Source organism: Triplophysa dalaica, chromosome 1 (assembly GCF_015846415.1).
Source record: "Triplophysa dalaica isolate WHDGS20190420 chromosome 1, ASM1584641v1, whole genome shotgun sequence".
In the NCBI taxonomy this organism is placed as follows: Eukaryota; Metazoa; Chordata; class Actinopteri; order Cypriniformes; family Nemacheilidae; genus Triplophysa; species Triplophysa dalaica.
The window spans coordinates 8,026,694-8,046,108 of record NC_079542.1 but is presented as its reverse complement, the minus strand read 5'-3'; the positions used below and the strand labels follow the sequence as shown (position 1 = coordinate 8,046,108).

The following is a 19,415-nucleotide window of genomic DNA, read 5'->3' as shown; positions in this document are numbered from 1 at the left end:
CATCACAAACTGAAACAAAGTTGTGATTTATATGTGCTCTTTTCAGTATTGATTTGGGTTTCCTTGCTAGAATACAAATTAGTTTATCTTATTTTGAATCACAGTCTTGGAAAGAACAAAACCGTTACATTACTTACACTGCTGTCAAGTCGAGAGTAATGTGTATGACAGTCAAATCTGTAACACTGAATTGATAAGGACACAGAAGGGATAATTACCATTCTTTCAAAATTTCAGCCAGCCCCCAAATTTAAAGACAGAAGTCTAGCGTTCATTTGTCTTTCAACCTTGATCGCCAAGCATCAATCAAGCCACCTTAGGCCACTTCAGGCCAGGGCATTATAGGTAGAAAATTGTGTTCTTTTATTTCAGCAAGAGATCTAAGGCTTATGGCACCTTCTTCAATATCTCACAATATATCTGGAAAGCAAGTTTTTTTGAAATTTTAATAAAATGGTGACTTCCTCGTAACAACATTGTGATTCTCCTCGTCTTTTTGGGGAAGCAGTAGGGGCTCTGCCTTCATGTATCCTTATGTACACACCTGCTGGTGTGATATTGTCACTTGTCTTAGGGTTTTTTACATTAAGGTACTGAAGAGGAAAGAGAAGGTACACAGAACACTTGGTCCTGGAGTGAAGAGACAAAACTGCATCCTATTACTCATGTTACAGCCTTTGTGTCTGTCCTTCACAGGAAACTTGCAGTATGTTTTTCCTTCCCCTTTGCCCAAAATTGCTTATAAATAAAAGTAACCACAAAACAGACCTCTTATAACTATTTACTATTGTGAATTAGGATCGCAAATGGGGTGCTGTACAAATGTTTTTTTCAGTTGAAAAATAAAAAGGTGAAATAAAAAGCTTTCCCAATCTTTTATGAAATACCCCCAAACACCAAAAACGTTCTCTGCACCCCAAATGCCATCTCGATCTCTTTGTTTGGAAGAATAATGGCATTACCTAATTATTTAACCCACAGATGGGTTTCAAAATACGGAAAGAGATAAAGAATGAAAAACCGAAAACAAAAAGGTTGATGGCATTGCTGAGGTCTTATTCTCTTTTATCCAGGTCCAGTGCATCTTGTCAAGCCCTGAGAGAAGGAAGAGAAGTACAGGCAGGAGTGAGTGATAGGGAAATGCAGATCAAGTTCAAAGTAGGCATGGGCCGGTATGAGATTTTGACGGTATGGTAACCTGAAGTCAAACTATCACCGTTTCATGGTATAGCGGTTGTGGCTTTAAAATGTGTTCTTTTAAGTGTCGGAGTAAAAAACATTGAACACCATAGATTTGATTTTTAAGCAACACAAAATATTTGGAACAACAATAAACATGTACAGTATGTCAGGTTAAATCGGTGCTTCCCCAACATTTTGAAAGCATGGCACCACTTTTGAGTTTTTTTCCATTCTTTTCCAGTAATTAAACTGGCATGCGTTCATCCATAAATATATACATATACATAAATAAACTAAATGTGGATGAGCAAACAACTAAATATGCATAAACAAAATATAGCACAGAACTTGATGGATTCCTACACAAAGTAGCTCAAACCTTTGCAATGGTATAACAGAAACTTTTAGTGTTTTTAAAACCGTGACAGTTTACAAAAATGGTATTCGGCCCATGCCTAGTTCAATGACACATAGAAGTAGGAAAAAGATTAAGAAACACAGCCAATAAACAATTGGAGGTAGACAAAAAAAAAAGATAATAAAACCAGGGTTTAATTTAAATGTCAATGGATGTCTACAAAATGTATATAAAGAACAAACAACGAAAGTGATATCTACAGAAAAGAATCTGAAATCTTCCAGATATGAAACGTCTTTCACTTTGCACCCCATCTCACACCTTTAAGTCACAAATGTGTACAGTAATATAGTTACACTTTTACTATCCCAACTCAAAGAAACAGCAGATACATTATAGGCACTACGACAGAATTGAAAATGCTTTGTATGATTTCTTAGTTTGCATGAATAATCATGCCTTTTCAACCATGTTTTACAATGCAGCATGTTTGGATAAACATGGGACAAAATACTAAACTGATAGTGTTAAATACAAAAATCATTTCTTTTTATGTAAAAGAGGCAGATTGACATATTGTCGACTTAAAATTATATGTTTTTCGTCAAAATTGAGTTATTCACATATGCCTGTTCTTTTTATTTTAACAAAAAGGTTTGATCTACAAAGTCAAATAGAATGCAAAAACTTGTTATGGTGAAAATGTTCAGAATTCAGATAGAAACTTGTCTTTCAAAGGTGACAATATACTGAACGCAGCTGTACATCTTTGTGTTAGTCAAAAATGCCAGTATTGTGTTTGCCAGTATGCAAACAGCAAAGTATTACATTGTTACTTAAAAATCTTTTATATACATAATCCAACATCGCAGGTCAGTTTCTGGACACTGTCTACACCTTATTGTGGGACAAAACAAACATAAATAAATAAATACTGTAATTTCAGTCCTAAACCTAACCATTCCAGAATAAATATTTGGGATCCAACTCAACTCCACAGTAACGTAAAACATAAAATAACAACAATTGCCTTTTTTATCAGGTTTAAATTGTCTGACATTCAGACATTTAAAAACAAATTATTTTGACTCAATAAAAAAACCTTTCCATCCTTTTTACAGTGTGTGTTTGCAACAAATGAGTGGTATGTTTCCCTATTCATGTATTTTGATGAATACCAGAAAAGTTAAGGTTCATTTTGTTGCCTATACCCAAGGTAAACCTTTGAATATGTGCTTTGCTGTAAGCACACTGGTGAGGCACAGCCACTCCAGCTCTAGTTAGCAGGTAAGCATGCACGCACTGCAGTGAGTGCTCCATATACCTGCTGTGTTTTATTTGGCCATGGCTTTGATGGCTACTGCAGCTTCCTCATTCATAGCAGACAGGACAGTGATCTACACAAAAACAAATCATACTCCATATTAGATGCAGATATAGGCATATGTTCTACCTGTTGTTTTATGTGTGATTGTTGGTACTTACCAGGATTTCTTCACCGGCATCAAACTTGCTTTCTATCTCTTTGCCCAGGTCTCCCTCTGGCATTTTCAGGTCTTCTCTGACCTCACCACTGTCCTGGAGAAGAGACAGATAGCCCTCCTGTATGCCAATGAGCTGTAAGGAAACAACATATTTGTGAAATGTTAACTGGTAGATTTTGATAGGACCAAATGATTGTAATATTCCCTATCACATACCTGGTAGTCCATTCTTTTGATGTTAGGAACATCCATATTGTGGGTAGAGGGACATATATCCTCATACTTTTTGCCAGAGAAAATATCAATGCCAACCATGTGAACCTTTGAAAAACAAAGGGGAGCATGTTTAGCGCTGTTTATTTAAAACTACTGCATCATCATATTTCCCATTGTGTCGAAATGAATGGCTTCCCTTTCACATGTACCTCATTCACAAACACTTGTATAGTGGGACCTTTGGAAGTTCCTTATTGTGCAAAACAAATATGCTCTTAGTTTAGGTGGTCAGACAGAAACTGACACAATGACTGGGGCGTCTGTGTAACAGAATCTTTCAATGTCATCGATTTTAAAATAAATGTTAACATAAATTTGGTGACCCACCATGTCAATTGTTTACACTATTTAATGTCCTATCTCTTAATATGTATTCGGTTATTCTTTTACAGTCACAGACCATACAAGACTCACCTTGGCATGTCCATGTTTGCCGGTCTTAGATGTGGACATTTCCACGATCTTGCACGGTCGACCTTTTAGCACAACAAAACCATTCTTGCGCAGGGCAGAACATTGCATGGGGTAGGTAGCGGAGGCACCAGCATCGCCTGTTGTGAAGTCCAAGTCAGCATCTGCCATGTCTTATCTAAAGATTGATGAACCATGAGCACACTGGTTAATATTAGTCCAAACAAAGAATGATGACTCATGACGTTTCAGGAAGGTGCTAATGAAATATGGTTGGGTATGACATAGCTAAGCCACTCATAAATCACGTGCACCATTCTGTATAGCGGTTTTATATTCATCTACAAAACATGCACTATTTGTTTAAATAATAATATGCACGTATTACAGTCTCATCTAAATGCTTTTTATTAATAAAGACCGGCACATTCTGCAAGCATTCATTAATTGTAGTCTGATGGGGTTTGCAGAAACAACTCAACAATTAGGGAACAAGAACATGGCATCTGTTAACTCAACTTTTATGGTGCCCAACTGTTCTAAATGTTTAAATGGCCCTAAATAATAATTGCAAACGCGTTGACAATCTTTAATTGAGTTCAAAATGACAACACTTGCAAAACTATATATTCAGACAACTGTACAAATATGATGGGAAGTATTCATGTGGCAGGACCGAAACGTCAATTTATTGCGCTAGATAGTTCACGATCATTCATACAAAATAATTCGATCTATATACAAACGCTACTTTTCTTTTTACTTTCAATCAAAGTAACATCACTGTGCTTATGTTGAAAATTCACCAACACTTCTAACGGAACTCTGTAACATTTTCACACACTTGCATGATCGCATTTGACATATAAACGCGTGTAACTGAACAATGAGAGTTTGGGCCGCTGTCATCAGGACACGCGCGTCCTACAGCCGCAGTGTTCTGTCTGATCTGTGCGGCCTGGTGGATCCGCCGCTGCGCACTGAAGGCCCGCCGAGCAGAGCGCTCATTACGATCGAGCAGGTGCAGGATTGTTGCCGGTAAAAGCGCACATGACAGCGCGCGGATACGCGGCGCAAGTTTATTGCCGCAAGAAACGTGCGGCTGCCGCGAGGTTTCCTATGATGTAATGTTGAGCTAAACCACGGAGCGAGGTGCTGCAAGGACTTGGACGTCTTGAGTTATTATCAAGTTTTTTCATCTTTGTCTTAGTATCCCATTTTAACTTTGCTGGAGTTAAAAGAACGGGGATTTTACGTTTAGTTTACGCACTTAACGCCCATGGAAAATATGTTGGCGTCATTTTAAATTACACGCGCAATGAAAGAGCGCAAAAGACTTGCGGACCCTGTGCGATGTGAAGAGATGTGTTATCTACAGTTTTATGTTTGTCTTTATTTGAGGTGATTAAGACAAACGTAAATAGACTAAGGGTTATCAATAAGGAGGAGGTTGGTACGTGGGATCGCGCCCGTTGTTTGAATGGTTTAATCAGCTACTTACCTAGTTTACAGTCTTTTCCACACTTCACTCTTTCAGGGACAGCCCAACCACTAGTTAGCCCGACTAGATGTTTTCCCCGTTGTCTCTCTCAGATCTTTCTGTTGTTATCAGCTGCGCGATGCCTCTGTTGTGCTTATTCACTTAATTCAGCTATCATGGCACTGCTGTCATTACAGGCGTTTCTTCTCCTTCTTCTTTCAGTTTCAGTGGCACGTTCTGGTCGTTGACAAGGGCCGATCCGAACTGGACCAAAGAATAAATCCTGAACTCTCCTTTTCTCTCTCTGATCCGTATGAAATCAACCACACATACCATAAAACAAACCTCAGCAGTTTCCTCCCCACTGCGCATGCGCGTTCACCCTCGCTCTTTAAATTCTAGGGCGGGCGGGGGACCGATCCGTCCGGGAGCGCGCTCTTGGTGTCTCTCGTGTCTGGCTTATAGTTTGAACGAGCGCATGTTTACCAACACGACACCCACGTTTATTGAAGATAGAAACTATAGTCTGTTTTGTTAACTGAACCGTTCAAATGTCGCATGTGTGTGATTTTGCCAGGATTACGCACGGTTATTCTGCAAACCGCTTGGCTCTATGGCTTCTAGGGGGTTCTTCTGGTACGCACACCCAACGCGTAAACATAATACAAATGATAACGAATAATATATAATTAAAAACGAATGTGGAAATATGGTATGGTCTGTTTAAACGCATTTTAAGATGATTGCATATAGGGGTTGTTTACCGTTTTAAAGCAGCTGTATAGAATGAAAGTATAAAAGTAATTGAAACACCCAATAAATTGATCATGTGCATGTTGGAATAATATGACCAAATGCGCAGCCTGCCTACATTCTTGGCAAGTTGTGTAGTCGTTTGGATAAATATAGTAAACTGAAACTTGAATCTGGTGACCTATGTGTAGGGTCTTGCGCGAGGCAATAGGGTAAAAAGAAGACACAAGGCACAACAATTTTAATATATTAATTAGGCTACCTTAAAATCAAGTATGTTACTTAGACAAACTGTCTGTTTTTATATGGTCACAGAAACACGACTTAATATTCCTTTAATTGTTGTTTTGTTATAGTAAAAGTTTGATTTGGTTGCCATTTCTTTTACCACTACACCTCATGATTGAACTATAATGTAATAGTTCCAAGGTAACTTAAAATATCAAATGAAATAGTTTTTCATCAGTTTGTTCTTCCACGTGCGTATCATTTTAAACAAATATGTGGTGTAAAATGAACTACATCTTATCTCATTTGGTTGTCAACATTATAGATTGGTATCGGTTGGTTTTCGCGCGACACATTCCCAATTGATCACGCGAGTGTGCAGATGGGAGTCAGGGATTGGTCGCTCGAACGCCAATTAAATCGAAGCTCTGTCGGTCCTTCCTGACGGGCAATCGGGATAAAAAGTTTGAGTTGGCAGATGGAGTAAAAGATTGACGAGTTGGAGGGAGGGGGTCAAAACCGAGATTGAGAAAATGAGCGACACAGAGGCGCAGAGCGAAGCAGCGCCCGAAGAACCGCAACCTGAGAGAAAGATTATCGGTAGGAAATGTTTGACTTCACTGAAGAAGAGTTTGTTTAGCGCACACAGCTCGTTTGATGAACAAATCTGTATGTGTAATGATATTAGGTTGACATAAAACCGACATGGGAGTTCTAACATATTAGTATGAATGCTTTTCACTTGACAGGTTTGCCAGCACATTTTTTTCTGGAAGGTTTTGAATGCACCACATACCAATGTCGTTTCCATATCATGGTTTCATTTTCGAGTGAAAAGAAAGTTATTTTTGTGTCAACTTCCACGTGTTTGCGACGTAACAATAACGTATACAATTAAGTATCGTACCCTTTAAGGGTTTTTGGCTACAACTTCTGTTTCCAAAGTCTTTGACTTCGGTTAACGCGTTTTCGTTTCGTTCTCCTGTCGAACCGGTTGTGTGCTGCTTGGATTTATGTTTCTATGACAAAATTAGGAATCTGCTCGGTTCATATCTGAATCAGACTTGTGTTTGGCTAGGCTATTTATCACTACACCTCACGATTAAACTATGCAATTATGTAGTCAGACTTTGGTAACTTAAAATATAAAATATAATAAATCAGTTGTATAATAAACGTGAACGTGCGTTCCGCATGACCCACATTTGTGCGCTCTGTCACCATGTGCTTTAGGTGGGAGGGATTTCACTGCAGGTGTGCTGCATATCGTTAGGTAAACGCTTTACATTACCCTTCATTTATAATTAGTGGTCCACATTTGCGCACAGTTATACGAATTCTTTTTTTAAGGTCTTTAATATTTTCGTCTCCATTTCGTTTCACGAATTTGTGATAACAAGCGGCGTCCTGCTTGACGGTTTCAAAGTTAATGGTTAATAATTCACACGCAGGGCCGACAGATCATATGTCGCTTTCACCGGGCGTGGGTATGATTGGCATATTGAAAAATCTGAGCGTGTTTGTTTTGCGTTTGTGTGAGATGTCACCATGTTGTCTGTATTTTTTTTTCTTTCAATTGCAGCGACGGCAGTGCAGGGGACTGTGAAATGGTTCAATGTGCGCAACGGATACGGTTTCATCAACAGGTTTGTTTTCTGATCGGTCGGTTCGACCTTAAAGTTCAAGACTGTCTTTGAAATGTCCACTTTTACTTTGAATTACTAATGTTAACCATTAATGCCATCATTTCAGTGTAGTGTGGTGGCTGCGTTTGAGAAGATACTTTTTGTAAGGAAATCAGGGCACCTGTTCGTGAAATTAGTTGCTCCTAGTGATGAAATTCTTAGAAATGTGGGCGTTTCCCCTTAAAATTATATAAAATGAATACATAATAAAAGTAACTCCTTAAGCATCATATCCCTTTGAGAGCTCTTAAGGTCCAAAATTGTTAGTGAGGAGGACTTTTAAGATGCTTAACTTTCTTTAGCAGCAGGGAAAAGTCAAAACGCAAAGACTGAAAAGAAATGCCTTGCACACAATGCATGCATGCATATATACATGCATGCATATACACACACACGCACTTAAAAGCGCTCTTCTTTTTCTCCCTAATTGGGCAACCCAACCAATCGCAGTATTTAAAAGACCATTTCATACATGACAGGGTCAGTCCTACCTCATCTCTAAGAAAAGTTTTTGTCTTTTCCTTGCTCATTTGCTCTCCAATTGATCCTGGATCGCTTTTAAGATAAGACTCCTTACGTAGAAGTTTAAGGGCTCATTGGATGAACATTTTCAACGAGTTGGCATGATTTATTATGGTCTTCATGAAATGACTGACACATTTTGCTGAAAAACACTCAATGGTTGTGTAGATCAGCGGTTCTCAATCCTGGTCCTCGCGGCCCACCGCTCTGCATATTTTGTGTATCTCTCTTGTTTAACACACCTGATTTAAATCTCTAGCTCATTAGAAGAGAGCTTAATGAATGAACCGCGTTCCGATTGACGTGTTCCCTGAACTGTGTTCATTGCTCTCTACTCCCTGCACACATGAAATCGGCTGACGTTAACTTAAGGACATGAAGAACAAAACTTACTACGGAAGATTGAAGGGTAATTTAACCGTAATTTTGAGATTTGCGCAACATTATCCACATTTCGAACGGGATTTATGGCAGAATATCTAGTGATGTTTACTTCACAGGGCTCTTATGGGCGTATTAAACAAACCTCCGAAGCGATAGGAGAAGCATACAAAATATGCAGAGCAGGGGGTCGCGAGGACCAGGATGGAGAACCGCTGGTGTAGATGACACACTTTTTGCCTTGTCAAAAACGCACATACTCACAGCAACTTGTTTTGGTGCATGTCTCCTTAAATCCTAATGAGTTACTGTGCACCCCACCCCTCTTCTGTCTGGGGTGTTGACACAACCCAATGCAGGTCCTCTGGGTGCACCTCCTAGAATGTTTTAGATTCGACCTGATTCAACTTATCAGCTTGTTGGTGTGTTAATTAAGGAGACAATTAAAGGCTGTGTAGGGAATCCTGTTCAGTTTTTAACATGCTGGTTGGAAGTCTCTTAACATCCTGATAGCAATCAAGAAGTAAAGCGAAAGATTGGTATTTTTATAATTCTATATCTTCTGTGAAAGGCGTAGGGTCAAAAAACGTTGGACCATTTACTGCCCTCGGTCCGAGGGCGATGATACGTCTTGTGTACATTTTCAGTCGGCGTATTTTGCATCCCATTGCGCACCCGGTTCCTGCAGACATCATACGTCATCAGCGCGCTCATGTGCAGGCAGCGGGACAATTGCAGACAGGAGGTGCAGTACCTGGAGGTGTTCGTTATTGTAGTCATGTAATTTATTTTGAACTAATGTTTTCTCACCAGTGTTGATCTGTGACTCCTCTTCAGGGGAAGCATTAATGCGAATGGCCATGTCGTGGGTGTAAACATGCAGTAGTGGGCGGTAATATAATATGAACCTCTTCCAATGTCACAAGAGGAGTGAAATCTGACATGCTTCAAGAAAAAGGCTCCGCAAAACGAAGTTACTGGGTTTTTCTTTCACATTTTCTGTCTTGGTAGATGCACCTATAGGCCCTTTAAGATAAATTAGGAGCTTTCTTAGTGGATTCTTAGATGCTTCAAGAATAAGGGCCTTGATCTTTTGTGGCAAAGAAAACATGGTTATCATAAAATTGCTTGCATTTGAATAGTGACTCAGCAGTCCTGGTTATACATTTGACCCCTTCAAAATTTAAAAACCCTAAAACTAAATTTCCAAATTCAATGAAATACTGAAGATAAACTTTCTGAGGGGTCTTTGTGACTTTTAAAGCCCTCAAGATAAATCTACTGTAGATTTATAAAATCAGTTTAGCTAATTGTTCACTGTTATCCTTTCCCCCACAGAAATGACACCAAAGAAGACGTTTTTGTTCATCAGGTAATTAATTTACTTTACAACCAAATTGTGAAGATATGTCCATTTCAGTTCACCGTTAACAAAGCATAGCCAGCTATGCAAATCAGCCATGTTTTTCAACCTTGAATATACAAAAACATAATTGCATTCTGTAAATTAATCACTTTAAAATATCATTCTCACAGAACTGTAGTGCAGTTAGAAAGTTTTTTGTTTGTCTTGCAGACTGCAATAAAAAAGAATAACCCAAGAAAGTTCCTCAGAAGTGTGGGTGATGGTGAGGTGGTGGAGTTTGACGTTGTAGAAGCCGCTAAGGTAAGCAGCACTAAAACTACCATATCAAAGTAGATTAATGTCTCCTAAAGCTTCACCGCTGTTTCAGGGTTCTGAGGCAGCCAATGTGACCGGTCCAGGTGGTGTACCTGTCAAAGGCAGCCGATATGCCCCTAATAAACGCCGGTTCCGTAGACGGTTTTATCCACGGAACGCACGGCCTGGTGAGGGAGACTCAAAAACTGCTGGGGATTCTGCTGGTCCCACATCAGAAGGAGAAGGCAATGAGGAGAGAGGAGATCCTCAGCCTCGCCCACGACGCCAGCGGCCACGCAGAAGACCCATTGTGTCACAAGGCGAGGTAAGGTCATTGGATAGAGAAGTGGTTTAAATGTTGAATGTTTTTAAAGGGATATTTCAGCCAAGAAAAAAATCCCCATGTTTTACTCGCCCAAGGCATCCTAACTTTCTTCTTGAAGAACAATGCAGTTGGAGTTGTATTGCCGCGTATCGTTTCTCTTCAACGCATTTCTTTTGAAGCTTCAAAATGTGCGTCCATCGATTAAAGTGCTCAACACGACTCTGGGGTCTTAAGAACTGTCTTCTGATGCTTTGTTTAAGAGAAATATCAATATTGAGAACGCTATTAAGAATGTCTCACTTTCTTTATCCCTCTGCTGCACGTAAACCAGAGAAAAACAAGCGTCTGGTTCACGCGCAGCCCTCGGATTAAGAAAGTTGAAACGCATCATTTCGCTTCAGAAGACCTTTAAGAGCATGTAGCTGTGTCCAGCAGTTCTTTGATTGATGGATGCTTTTTTTGGAGCTTCAAAAATTGCCCTCCATTCTACCACTTGGAAGTAAAAGGATATGTTGTCATATAACTCCGGCTGCATTATTCAAGAAGAAAGTCATATTCATTTAGGATGCATTTAAGGCGAGTAAAACATGGGAAAATTGTGTTTTTTTGCCGAAGTATCAGTTTTGATTTTAAGCATACATTTTTATGCTCACCTGATGATTTATGTATGCAGTCAGTCAGTAGGTTTTTTTCAGTGTTTGTGTTTGCTCTAGGGAGAAGCAGGAGACAGAAACGTAGAGGGAGAAGATGGCCAGCAGAAGCCTCCACCACGCAGGTTCAGACCTCGATTTCGAAGGTTAATATGTTGTCAATTGTTTGTCTTCATCATCCAGAAACCCATTGGGTTTCTAATGTACTTATTTAAAAGCAAGCTGAAACTACTCACATTTATTTTAAGCTTCTAAATGTTTTTCTTTCCATTTTAAAATTAGGGCTGTAATTTTGTTTTTTATGGAAATTTGGTAATGGGAAGATAGACGATGCTTCTCTGGCACTGCTAATTGAAAGGAAGCTCTGAGTTTCAACGCTGCAGTATAAAGATGAAATTGCACATTAGAGTAATAAATTTGTATCAGTGTATGTATTTGTACGGCGTTTTAAAGTCAAAGGGTGGGTTGCACCAACAAGGATTAGATTTAAATCTAGATTAAATTGAGGTTGATTTAATAATTCTGTTGCACCAAACTGTAAACCTAGATTAACTTTAATTCTGTTTCTCTATTATGTAAAACTCCGATTTAGGTCTCAGTTAGGGATCAACTTTAAACTTGCTACTTTAAATAATAAAAAAACATTTATAATAAAATGTGTAGGAAAATGATCAAAAACCTATACATAAGCGTCATGTCATGCTTCAGTGATGTGTTTATTGTAAGAAAAGTGGAAATAAAACACCTCGGCACAAGTGAGGGTACAGCGGTTTGATAAACGGGTTGGTTGGCTGTGAATCGTCACATGCACAAGCGGTTCATTTCCTCTTGACATTAGTTACACCTACAAATCCATCATGGCTGACAATATTTCTCATGACGGTTTGAGTACAGGTTAAAGTTTTAATCCACGATTTCTTAATCTCTGTTTAAAATTAAGAGGTGAAATGCAATTTGATTTAAAATAAAAATGATCAACAAACCGTAGATTAGTTTTTAACTTTGTTTACTTTAATCCTGGTTGGTGCAACCCACCCAAAGATTATTCAAATGAGGGCGAAATATTTTAAATTGTAAAAGGAATTTGCGTTTAGGCCATTCCGTCCTCGTCCACCCTCTGGAGAGTCCACGGCCCCTGCAGAAGAGCAGGAGTCACCCTCTAAAGAAGGCCAGACCGATGGGGAGCAGGTTGAAGGACAACCACAGAAACCCCGCAGACAGTTTGGGCGACGCAGACAGAGGAAATCAGAATCCGGTGCATCTAAAGTGAGTCCATTTTCAGAAAAACTTAATGGGACTAAAAAAGGGTTGTTAGATTCCATTCCATTAGCTTTATCCTTACTGCCTGACTTTGAAAGTGATATCTTGGTGTTTTTGTTTGTTTTAAATGAATACAAACATGGTTGCATCATTTTCTCAGATGAAATAGCAGAGCATTACAACATCTTATTTATTTCGGTGGTAAACTCTCTTGCGTTTACCCCTATCAAATTGCTTTGGGATATCAATTGGCTTTCTTTACAGGATGAAGATGAACCTGAAAAAACATCTGATGCTTCCCCCGATGGGTCATCTAAGCCTTCTTCTGAAACATCTCCAAAACAATCCCCTAAAAAAACTGAGGTGAGGAATGCTGTGTCATTGTTTGTGCTTCGAAATGTTGATGGCGAGTGCATTTAGTTTTTTCCTCTCCCCCGAAATTGAGCTCAACAAAATATCAAGCCAGACAGCCTAAACAAAGATTTCCTGAAATGCACTTCAGAGCCTTCACATACTGTCAAAAATATCATCTTAAACATTGTTGGACCTCATGTACAGTTATAATAACGATGTTCTTTTATTTTAGGCACCTGCCCCTACAGCTGCCAAGAGCACAGAATGATTTCTGTAACCTGGAAGGAATCATTTGACCCCAGCAAGAGGTGGGACTTCATGAGCTAAACTGGTGCGGTGTTTTGAAAGTGGTATAGAGTTTCAGCCATCAAGCTACAACTGCTAAAACGCATCAGATGTTGTCTGCTGGCCCCAAGCCAAATTAAGCAGCAGGCAATGTATTCTAAAAGGCTTTGTCCAATTTTTGTTTTTATTTCAGTGTCGATTTATTGGTTTTAATTGGCAGTAATTTGTTTCCCAATTACACAAACTGATTGAAATGCCTTCGTTGTGTATCTGTTTGTTCTTGGGGTGACTTAAGGCTCCTTTTTGATATTGCGACGAAAGTGTCCCAATTCACGGTTTCTGCATGTTTTAAAATAATTATTTTGTTCTTGTCTCACCGATTACTTTGTTGCCTATCTCTCTTGCTCTCCCTTTCACGTTTCCCTTGTTCTCCCTGTGTTGCTGTATAGGTTCCTGGGTGGGTTAGTTTGGGGGGTAAGACCTCGCCTGTCTCATCAAACATTCAACCATTTGTCCAAACAACTTGCTACTCACTTCTACATCCTTGTCTCTCCCCGCACCCGATTCACCCCCTGTGGTATGGAACCTTCGTCTGTCATGGAGCAAAAGAGGGCTGGTAGGGAAGGGAGGGTTGTGCTGATGCATATTTAGCCATTTAATATAACATTGCAAAAAAGAAACCTGCTCCGAAAGCCCTATTATATTTATAGTATTTCCCCTTTATAGTTTTGTTGTGTACTATGGGCGGTGAGCAGTCGAGAAAACATGACCAGTTTGGCTACTTTAAGTTCATCAATGAGAGGAAATGCTATCCAAAACTGCACAGGCTCTTCTCTTACTTATAATCGAATACAAAAGGGGAAAAATTACATCCAATCGAAAATTCTTCAAACTTTTGTCTTTTTTTTTCCTTTTTAATATGTACTTTTTTGATTGGGATTATGTGCAATGTTAGTAAAGTGAGTAAATAAAGTATTTGAAAAGCCATTTGACTCTTAATCTTTTGAAGGGATTCCGTATGCGATTTCACGTTATGTTTGACAGTATTTTGACTTTGATATCATGTTAATAATTTGAGATTAGGATATTGCCACTGTCCTTCTGAAACCTTGTATGTCCAAATTTGCTGCTTCTCTGGAAATGGGAAAAACTCTACATAGGGTGTTGACAAGCACTTTTTATTGGTTGGATATATGGCATAAAATAATAATCACTAAATATGGAGATACATGGTTTTTAAAGGACAGCAGCGATATCCAGGACAATCTAAATGTTTGGATCACATTTTCTACAGTCAAACTGATGATATTCTTTCAACAGCTTGTTTAATTCCATCATATAAATAAACACATGATAAAGATACACTGCTCACACACACCTCAGAACAACAAAGAACACAAACCAATACAAATCACAACATGATTAAAAGTTCATCTCACTTGTCAAACGGCACACGCTTTAACACATTTCTAATCTTCTAGGAAATGGAGTGACTCTAAATTTTCCTCTATATACAATTTAACAGTTTCTTAAACCATGGACTATTATAATTGTTATAGATCTAATGCGATCTTCACATGCTCCATCTTTACTCAATTAATACTTAATCATTTGGAACATTAATGTGCCTATATACTTTTAATCATACTAAAATTGAGACCTTACTTTCCAGTTTGAATTGGGAATTATAGAGAGCACTTGAAGGCAGCATAATTTTAATTTTGTCCCTAAAATTTAATCTTGGCTTTATGCAAAACTATTAACCAAAGCATTTCATTCTTAAAAACATTTTACAGTTTGCAGTAGATTGTTTTTAATGAATATGAGTGTCTCTGCTAAAAATATAATTATTCTCATGAAAAGCTCAAACTAAAATATTGTTGCTTTCCTTCCGAAACCTCAGATGTTCAAGCTTACTAATTTTAATGAAATGCAAAAAACATTGTGCTACTTATTGGCTTTGTGTCTTACAGAAACCTTTGTGCAAGATAAAGTGCAGGAATCCAGTCTCTTGCTCCTATTCAAACACCATTGCACTTTCTCCCAAGACCATTAACCATCTTTCTCTCCATAATGGCCAATATCCATCTCTTCTGAATGTGAACTCTTCTCTTATTGGTATCCATCAATTTTCCTGTGTCCTTTCTAAGCCCCATGAAAGGTCAGTGCTGGCCCCTATCCACCATCTCCTTCACGCTCGGCTTCAGTTCTCTGTCCCATCAGATCCTAGGTAGTCCAACTCTGTACTGTGCTTCCCTTGTTCCATACCCAAATCCATGTCCATCATGTCTTGCGGATGGCGCTGGAAGGTGGCAGAGATCTGGTCAAAAGTCTTGCCTCGTGTCTCGGGAACCCGGAAGAACGTGAAGATTAGAAAGAAGAGGAGGAACGTGGCAAAGATGAGGAATACGTACGGGCCAGTTAAATTCTGCAGTAAAAATAGATTGTATTAAGTCAAATCGATTAAACATGAACCAACAATGAAACCATTGTAAAATGATATATACTGTTTCCTTTGTACGTACAGCGACATACTGGAACCCCATGCCAATGATAAAGTTGGCTGTCCAATTGGAGCAGCCGGCCACTGCCATGGCTGCAGGTCTAGGTCCTTGTGAGAAGAGTTCAGCCACAAAGAACCATGGTATAGGTCCTGGACCCACTTCGAAGAAAGCTACGAAACCGAAAATGGCCATCATGCTAATCGAGCTCATTGAAGGCACAGTCTCCTGTCAATGCACACAAAAATGCAAACATTAAATGTTGATAGTGAGAACATGGAAGACAAAGAGTATGTAAAGATAATTATTAGGCAAATGTAACTGAAAAATATTATTTAGTTATGTTATCTAAAATGAAGTACTAAGCGTTGGGGTTTAGTTTTTGCAATTAAAAGAATATAGACTAATATAGTTTTTATAGGGCTACAAAGCTATTATTTAAAAACAAATATGTCATCTTCCAAATTTAGGTATAATCATTTCTCATCAGTTTAGTAAAATGTAGAGTACCCTCTCTAGGTCAGCAAAATTAAGCAAAAACATTTGTTGATGTATAATTTATTCTTTTGATTGTGAATATAAGAAAAATATTGATGAAAAATAAATTTTTAAGAAGAAAAAACAGTGTGTAATGTGAACGATCCGTAATTTCCATTTGAAAACATTGCAGGACTGACCAGTAATGCAAGGGCTACTGTCATGATGATGGCACAGATACACATTCCTGCAAGCCCTATCATGTGCAGTGTCCGACGGCCCATCTTCTCCACCAGGAAAAGCTGTGGATTGGACAAGCAAGTCATAGAGAGGTCAGTAATAATTATAGTAAGTTAAATCCTCATCTTCATGTAGATACTTTTGGATTTTTGCTTCATAATGAATTAAAATAGTTCAATAAATGAATATAATATATCATGTTATCTGTTTTTACATACGGAGACCACAGTGAAGGCACAGTTGACAACTCCAGCCCCTATGGTGGCATATACTGGACTCTCAACCCCAGCCTTCTTGAAGATGTCCGTAGAATAGTAAAAGATCTGAGAAATTAAAAGAAAACAAAGTTTATGTGAGGATCATTGTTAAGGCACCTACGTATAAGTTAAATCGCTAAACATTTTTACGGCTATAAAATAGAAATTATTTAAAAGTTTATATTTCCCATAATAGTGATAAATAATTACAGTGCTGAGTTACCACATTAAAAATTTGGCAATCATTTTTCGGACAGAGGTTTACAAGGTATCATAATAACATTTCTATTCAATCGTTTTTAGACCCGGAAAAGTGGTCGCTTAAAAGAACAGTTCACAAAAAATGAAAATTCTGTTTTGAGAAAGATGTTTGGAAGAATGCTTGAAACCAAACAGTTCTGGGGCACTTTTGACAACCATTGCACTTGTTCCTACCAATGTAGTCAATGGTGGCCAATAACTGTTACAAGCATTCTTCCAAATATCATTCTCTGTTTTCGCAGAACAAAGAAATATTAACAGATTTGGAACAACTTGAGGATAAATCAATGATGACTTAAGTTTTATTTTTGGATGAATTTTCCCTTTAAGTCATGTGAGAAAGTTGCATTTAGTTTCTAATTAAAAGTAAAAGTCTCATTTTCTTTAACATTTAGCATCTATAACAAAAAAAATTTTTCTGGGCTGAAAATGAAGTGCAGTATACTGACAGCATTAATTCCAGACAGCTGCTGGGAGAGCTGTAGCAGGATGGAGATGATGATGGGCTGCCTGTAGAGAGGAGAGCGGAAGAGTTCAGCTATAGACACCTTCCTCTCCATGTCCATCCTCCTCTTCTCCTCCTTCATCTCAGCCAGGTGATCACTGACCTCCAGACGCCCAGTGAGACGCCGTACAGCTGAAAAAGGGAAACAAAAGCAGGTTAAACTGTTTATTGATCTCTGTCTGTGTTTGCCTATACTTGTACACAAATGTCCATGTGTTTATCTACAAGTTAGATTTTTATTCATCAAGTTTCTTAGAAATACATACTAATATTTGTGGTTTGCCTGGGGTGTAATGGGGAAGGCTTGACATTTTTCTTGGTAGAACATGTTATAAAATCTGCAAATGTTTAGCTAAAGGTTAACCATTGCTACATTCTGTTCCCTAGACAGTACTAGGGTTGCTTGTTCTTTATAGGATTAATTTACCCAAAACTGACCTTTGGCTTCTTTATTCATAAAATGAAAGTGAACAGAGACTGCCACACATACATATCAATTGTCTTCCACAGAAGAAAAATGTCACACAGGTTGTGTTACATTACAGCGTACAGTACATTATAATATTTGAATGTTTTGACATCCCAGAATCTCACCACTCTTTGCATGGTGCTCCTGACAACGGACTATATAGAGGAATCGTGGGCTCTCAGGGCAGAAAGGCAACAGTGCCATCTGTAGGACTGTAGGGAGCACGGTAATACCCAAGAGCACAGGCCACAATTTCTCACTGCCTAAGAGAGACTCAAGACCTAAGATCTGCAGAGAAAAAGGTGTAAAATAGTAAACATATCCAATGATAGACGCTAGTTATTGATGAAGGTGAAAAGTGTATATATTTATAGTGTACCTGTGCGATGAGAATGCCTGTGACAATGGCTAGCTGGTGCAGTGTGCCCAGAGCTCCTCTCAGACTGGTAGGGGCTATTTCACCCACATACATGGGCACCAATCCTGAGGCTAAACCTAATGAGAAAATAACATTTAGACATTTAGCAGACACTTTTATCTAAAGCGACTTACAGAGAGTTCAGGGAGCAATAAGCAATAAATCATACAGGAGCAATAATACAATAGGTGCTAATACAAAGTTACTAGTTTCAACAAAAGCTAGACCACTACCTGTTGAGGTTAGTTTCTTTTCTCACCCTACAGTAGGTGTGTTGGGTTAATATTTTCTTTATGTTGCAATAAAGCTGCTTTGCATAACACAACATTTTCCGGTAGTCAAATTTAGCAGGACGTAATGTGATAAACTACACTTCTAATTACTTTTGGACACATACTGTATATGAACTATACTTCATAACCGCTGACGTTGACCTTATGACCATGAAGGTTAAAACAGCTACTGTAAGAAAAGCAGCTCTGAGAAACAGTCTTACATCATTTGTCTGCAGATACATACCGTATGTAAATATTAGTTGAATCATAGCCTATGTCTGACTTCCTTAAATGTAATGATATTCATCTTTTGTTACAATTACTGATGTAACTTTATTAAGCAAAAGCAGCACAGTGGATTGCAATAGATACAACCGGTCCTACATCTACTATTTGAGCATGTAGTGTACACCACAGCAGTGTGTAACTTTGCCTGACACCACACGATGGTGCTCGTCTGGTGTTTGCTGCACCCTTGCATTCTCGACATAACCATGTGATCAAATTATGACAGCATCAAAAGTAGGTCATGTCATTCACTTCTTGACCTTCCATGGCACAGAATCCCTCAAGTTGTTCAATATCTGTATCAATTTAGTTGTTTGGATTAACACAGAGAAAGATATTTGGAAGAATGCTTGTTTTTAGAAGAACTACAATAGTACATTTCTTTGTTTTGTTGAACACAAAAGAAGATATTTTGAAGAAACCAAACCGT

The 19,415-nt window shown here is 38.5% G+C and overlaps 3 protein-coding genes across 5 annotated transcripts in view; 1 reads left to right on the top strand and 2 right to left on the bottom strand.

The window, feature by feature from the left end:
* Window positions 1-89: 89 nt before the first annotated feature.
* On the bottom strand, window positions 90-5,551 carry LOC130424465 (eukaryotic translation initiation factor 5A-1). The gene is made up of 6 exons (XM_056750142.1): window positions 5,213-5,551; window positions 3,715-3,889; window positions 3,241-3,345; window positions 3,026-3,157; window positions 2,865-2,937; window positions 90-1,095 (listed from the first exon to the last, which is right to left on the bottom strand). The coding sequence occupies exons 2-5, from the start codon at window positions 3,880-3,882 to the stop codon at window positions 2,875-2,877; spliced, it is 468 nt and encodes a 155-aa protein (XP_056606120.1). The 5' UTR covers window positions 3,883-3,889; window positions 5,213-5,551; the 3' UTR covers window positions 90-1,095; window positions 2,865-2,874.
* An 87-nt stretch (window positions 5,552-5,638) lies between these two features.
* LOC130424453 (Y-box-binding protein 2-B-like) lies at window positions 5,639-14,257 on the top strand. Of its 2 annotated transcripts, none has more exons than XM_056750121.1 (10): window positions 5,639-5,827; window positions 7,755-7,818; window positions 10,099-10,132; window positions 10,337-10,426; window positions 10,494-10,745; window positions 11,459-11,541; window positions 12,490-12,661; window positions 12,920-13,018; window positions 13,242-13,317; window positions 13,744-14,257. In XM_056750121.1, the coding sequence occupies exons 1-9, from the start codon at window positions 5,743-5,745 to the stop codon at window positions 13,275-13,277; spliced, it is 915 nt and encodes a 304-aa protein (XP_056606099.1). In that variant the 5' UTR covers window positions 5,639-5,742; the 3' UTR covers window positions 13,278-13,317; window positions 13,744-14,257. The 2 variants fall into 2 exon arrangements, with proteins under 2 accessions (XP_056606099.1, XP_056606109.1); XM_056750131.1 differs by lacking the exon at window positions 5,639-5,827 and adding an exon at window positions 6,498-6,772.
* A 334-nt stretch (window positions 14,258-14,591) lies between these two features.
* LOC130424428 (solute carrier family 2, facilitated glucose transporter member 4-like) overlaps window positions 14,592-19,415 on the bottom strand; it is a 42,891-nt gene continuing 38,067 nt past the window's right edge. For both annotated transcript variants that reach the window (XM_056750072.1, XM_056750075.1), the window contains 7 exons: window positions 18,384-18,499; window positions 18,130-18,292; window positions 17,480-17,667; window positions 16,731-16,835; window positions 16,473-16,574; window positions 15,820-16,023; window positions 14,592-15,722 (listed from right to left, as the gene is read on the bottom strand). In XM_056750072.1, the coding sequence (XP_056606050.1) occupies window positions 15,498-15,722; window positions 15,820-16,023; window positions 16,473-16,574; window positions 16,731-16,835; window positions 17,480-17,667; window positions 18,130-18,292; window positions 18,384-18,499 (1,103 nt within the window). In that variant the 3' untranslated portion in view covers window positions 14,592-15,497. The remainder of the gene's footprint in view (window positions 15,723-15,819; window positions 16,024-16,472; window positions 16,575-16,730; window positions 16,836-17,479; window positions 17,668-18,129; window positions 18,293-18,383; window positions 18,500-19,415) is intronic.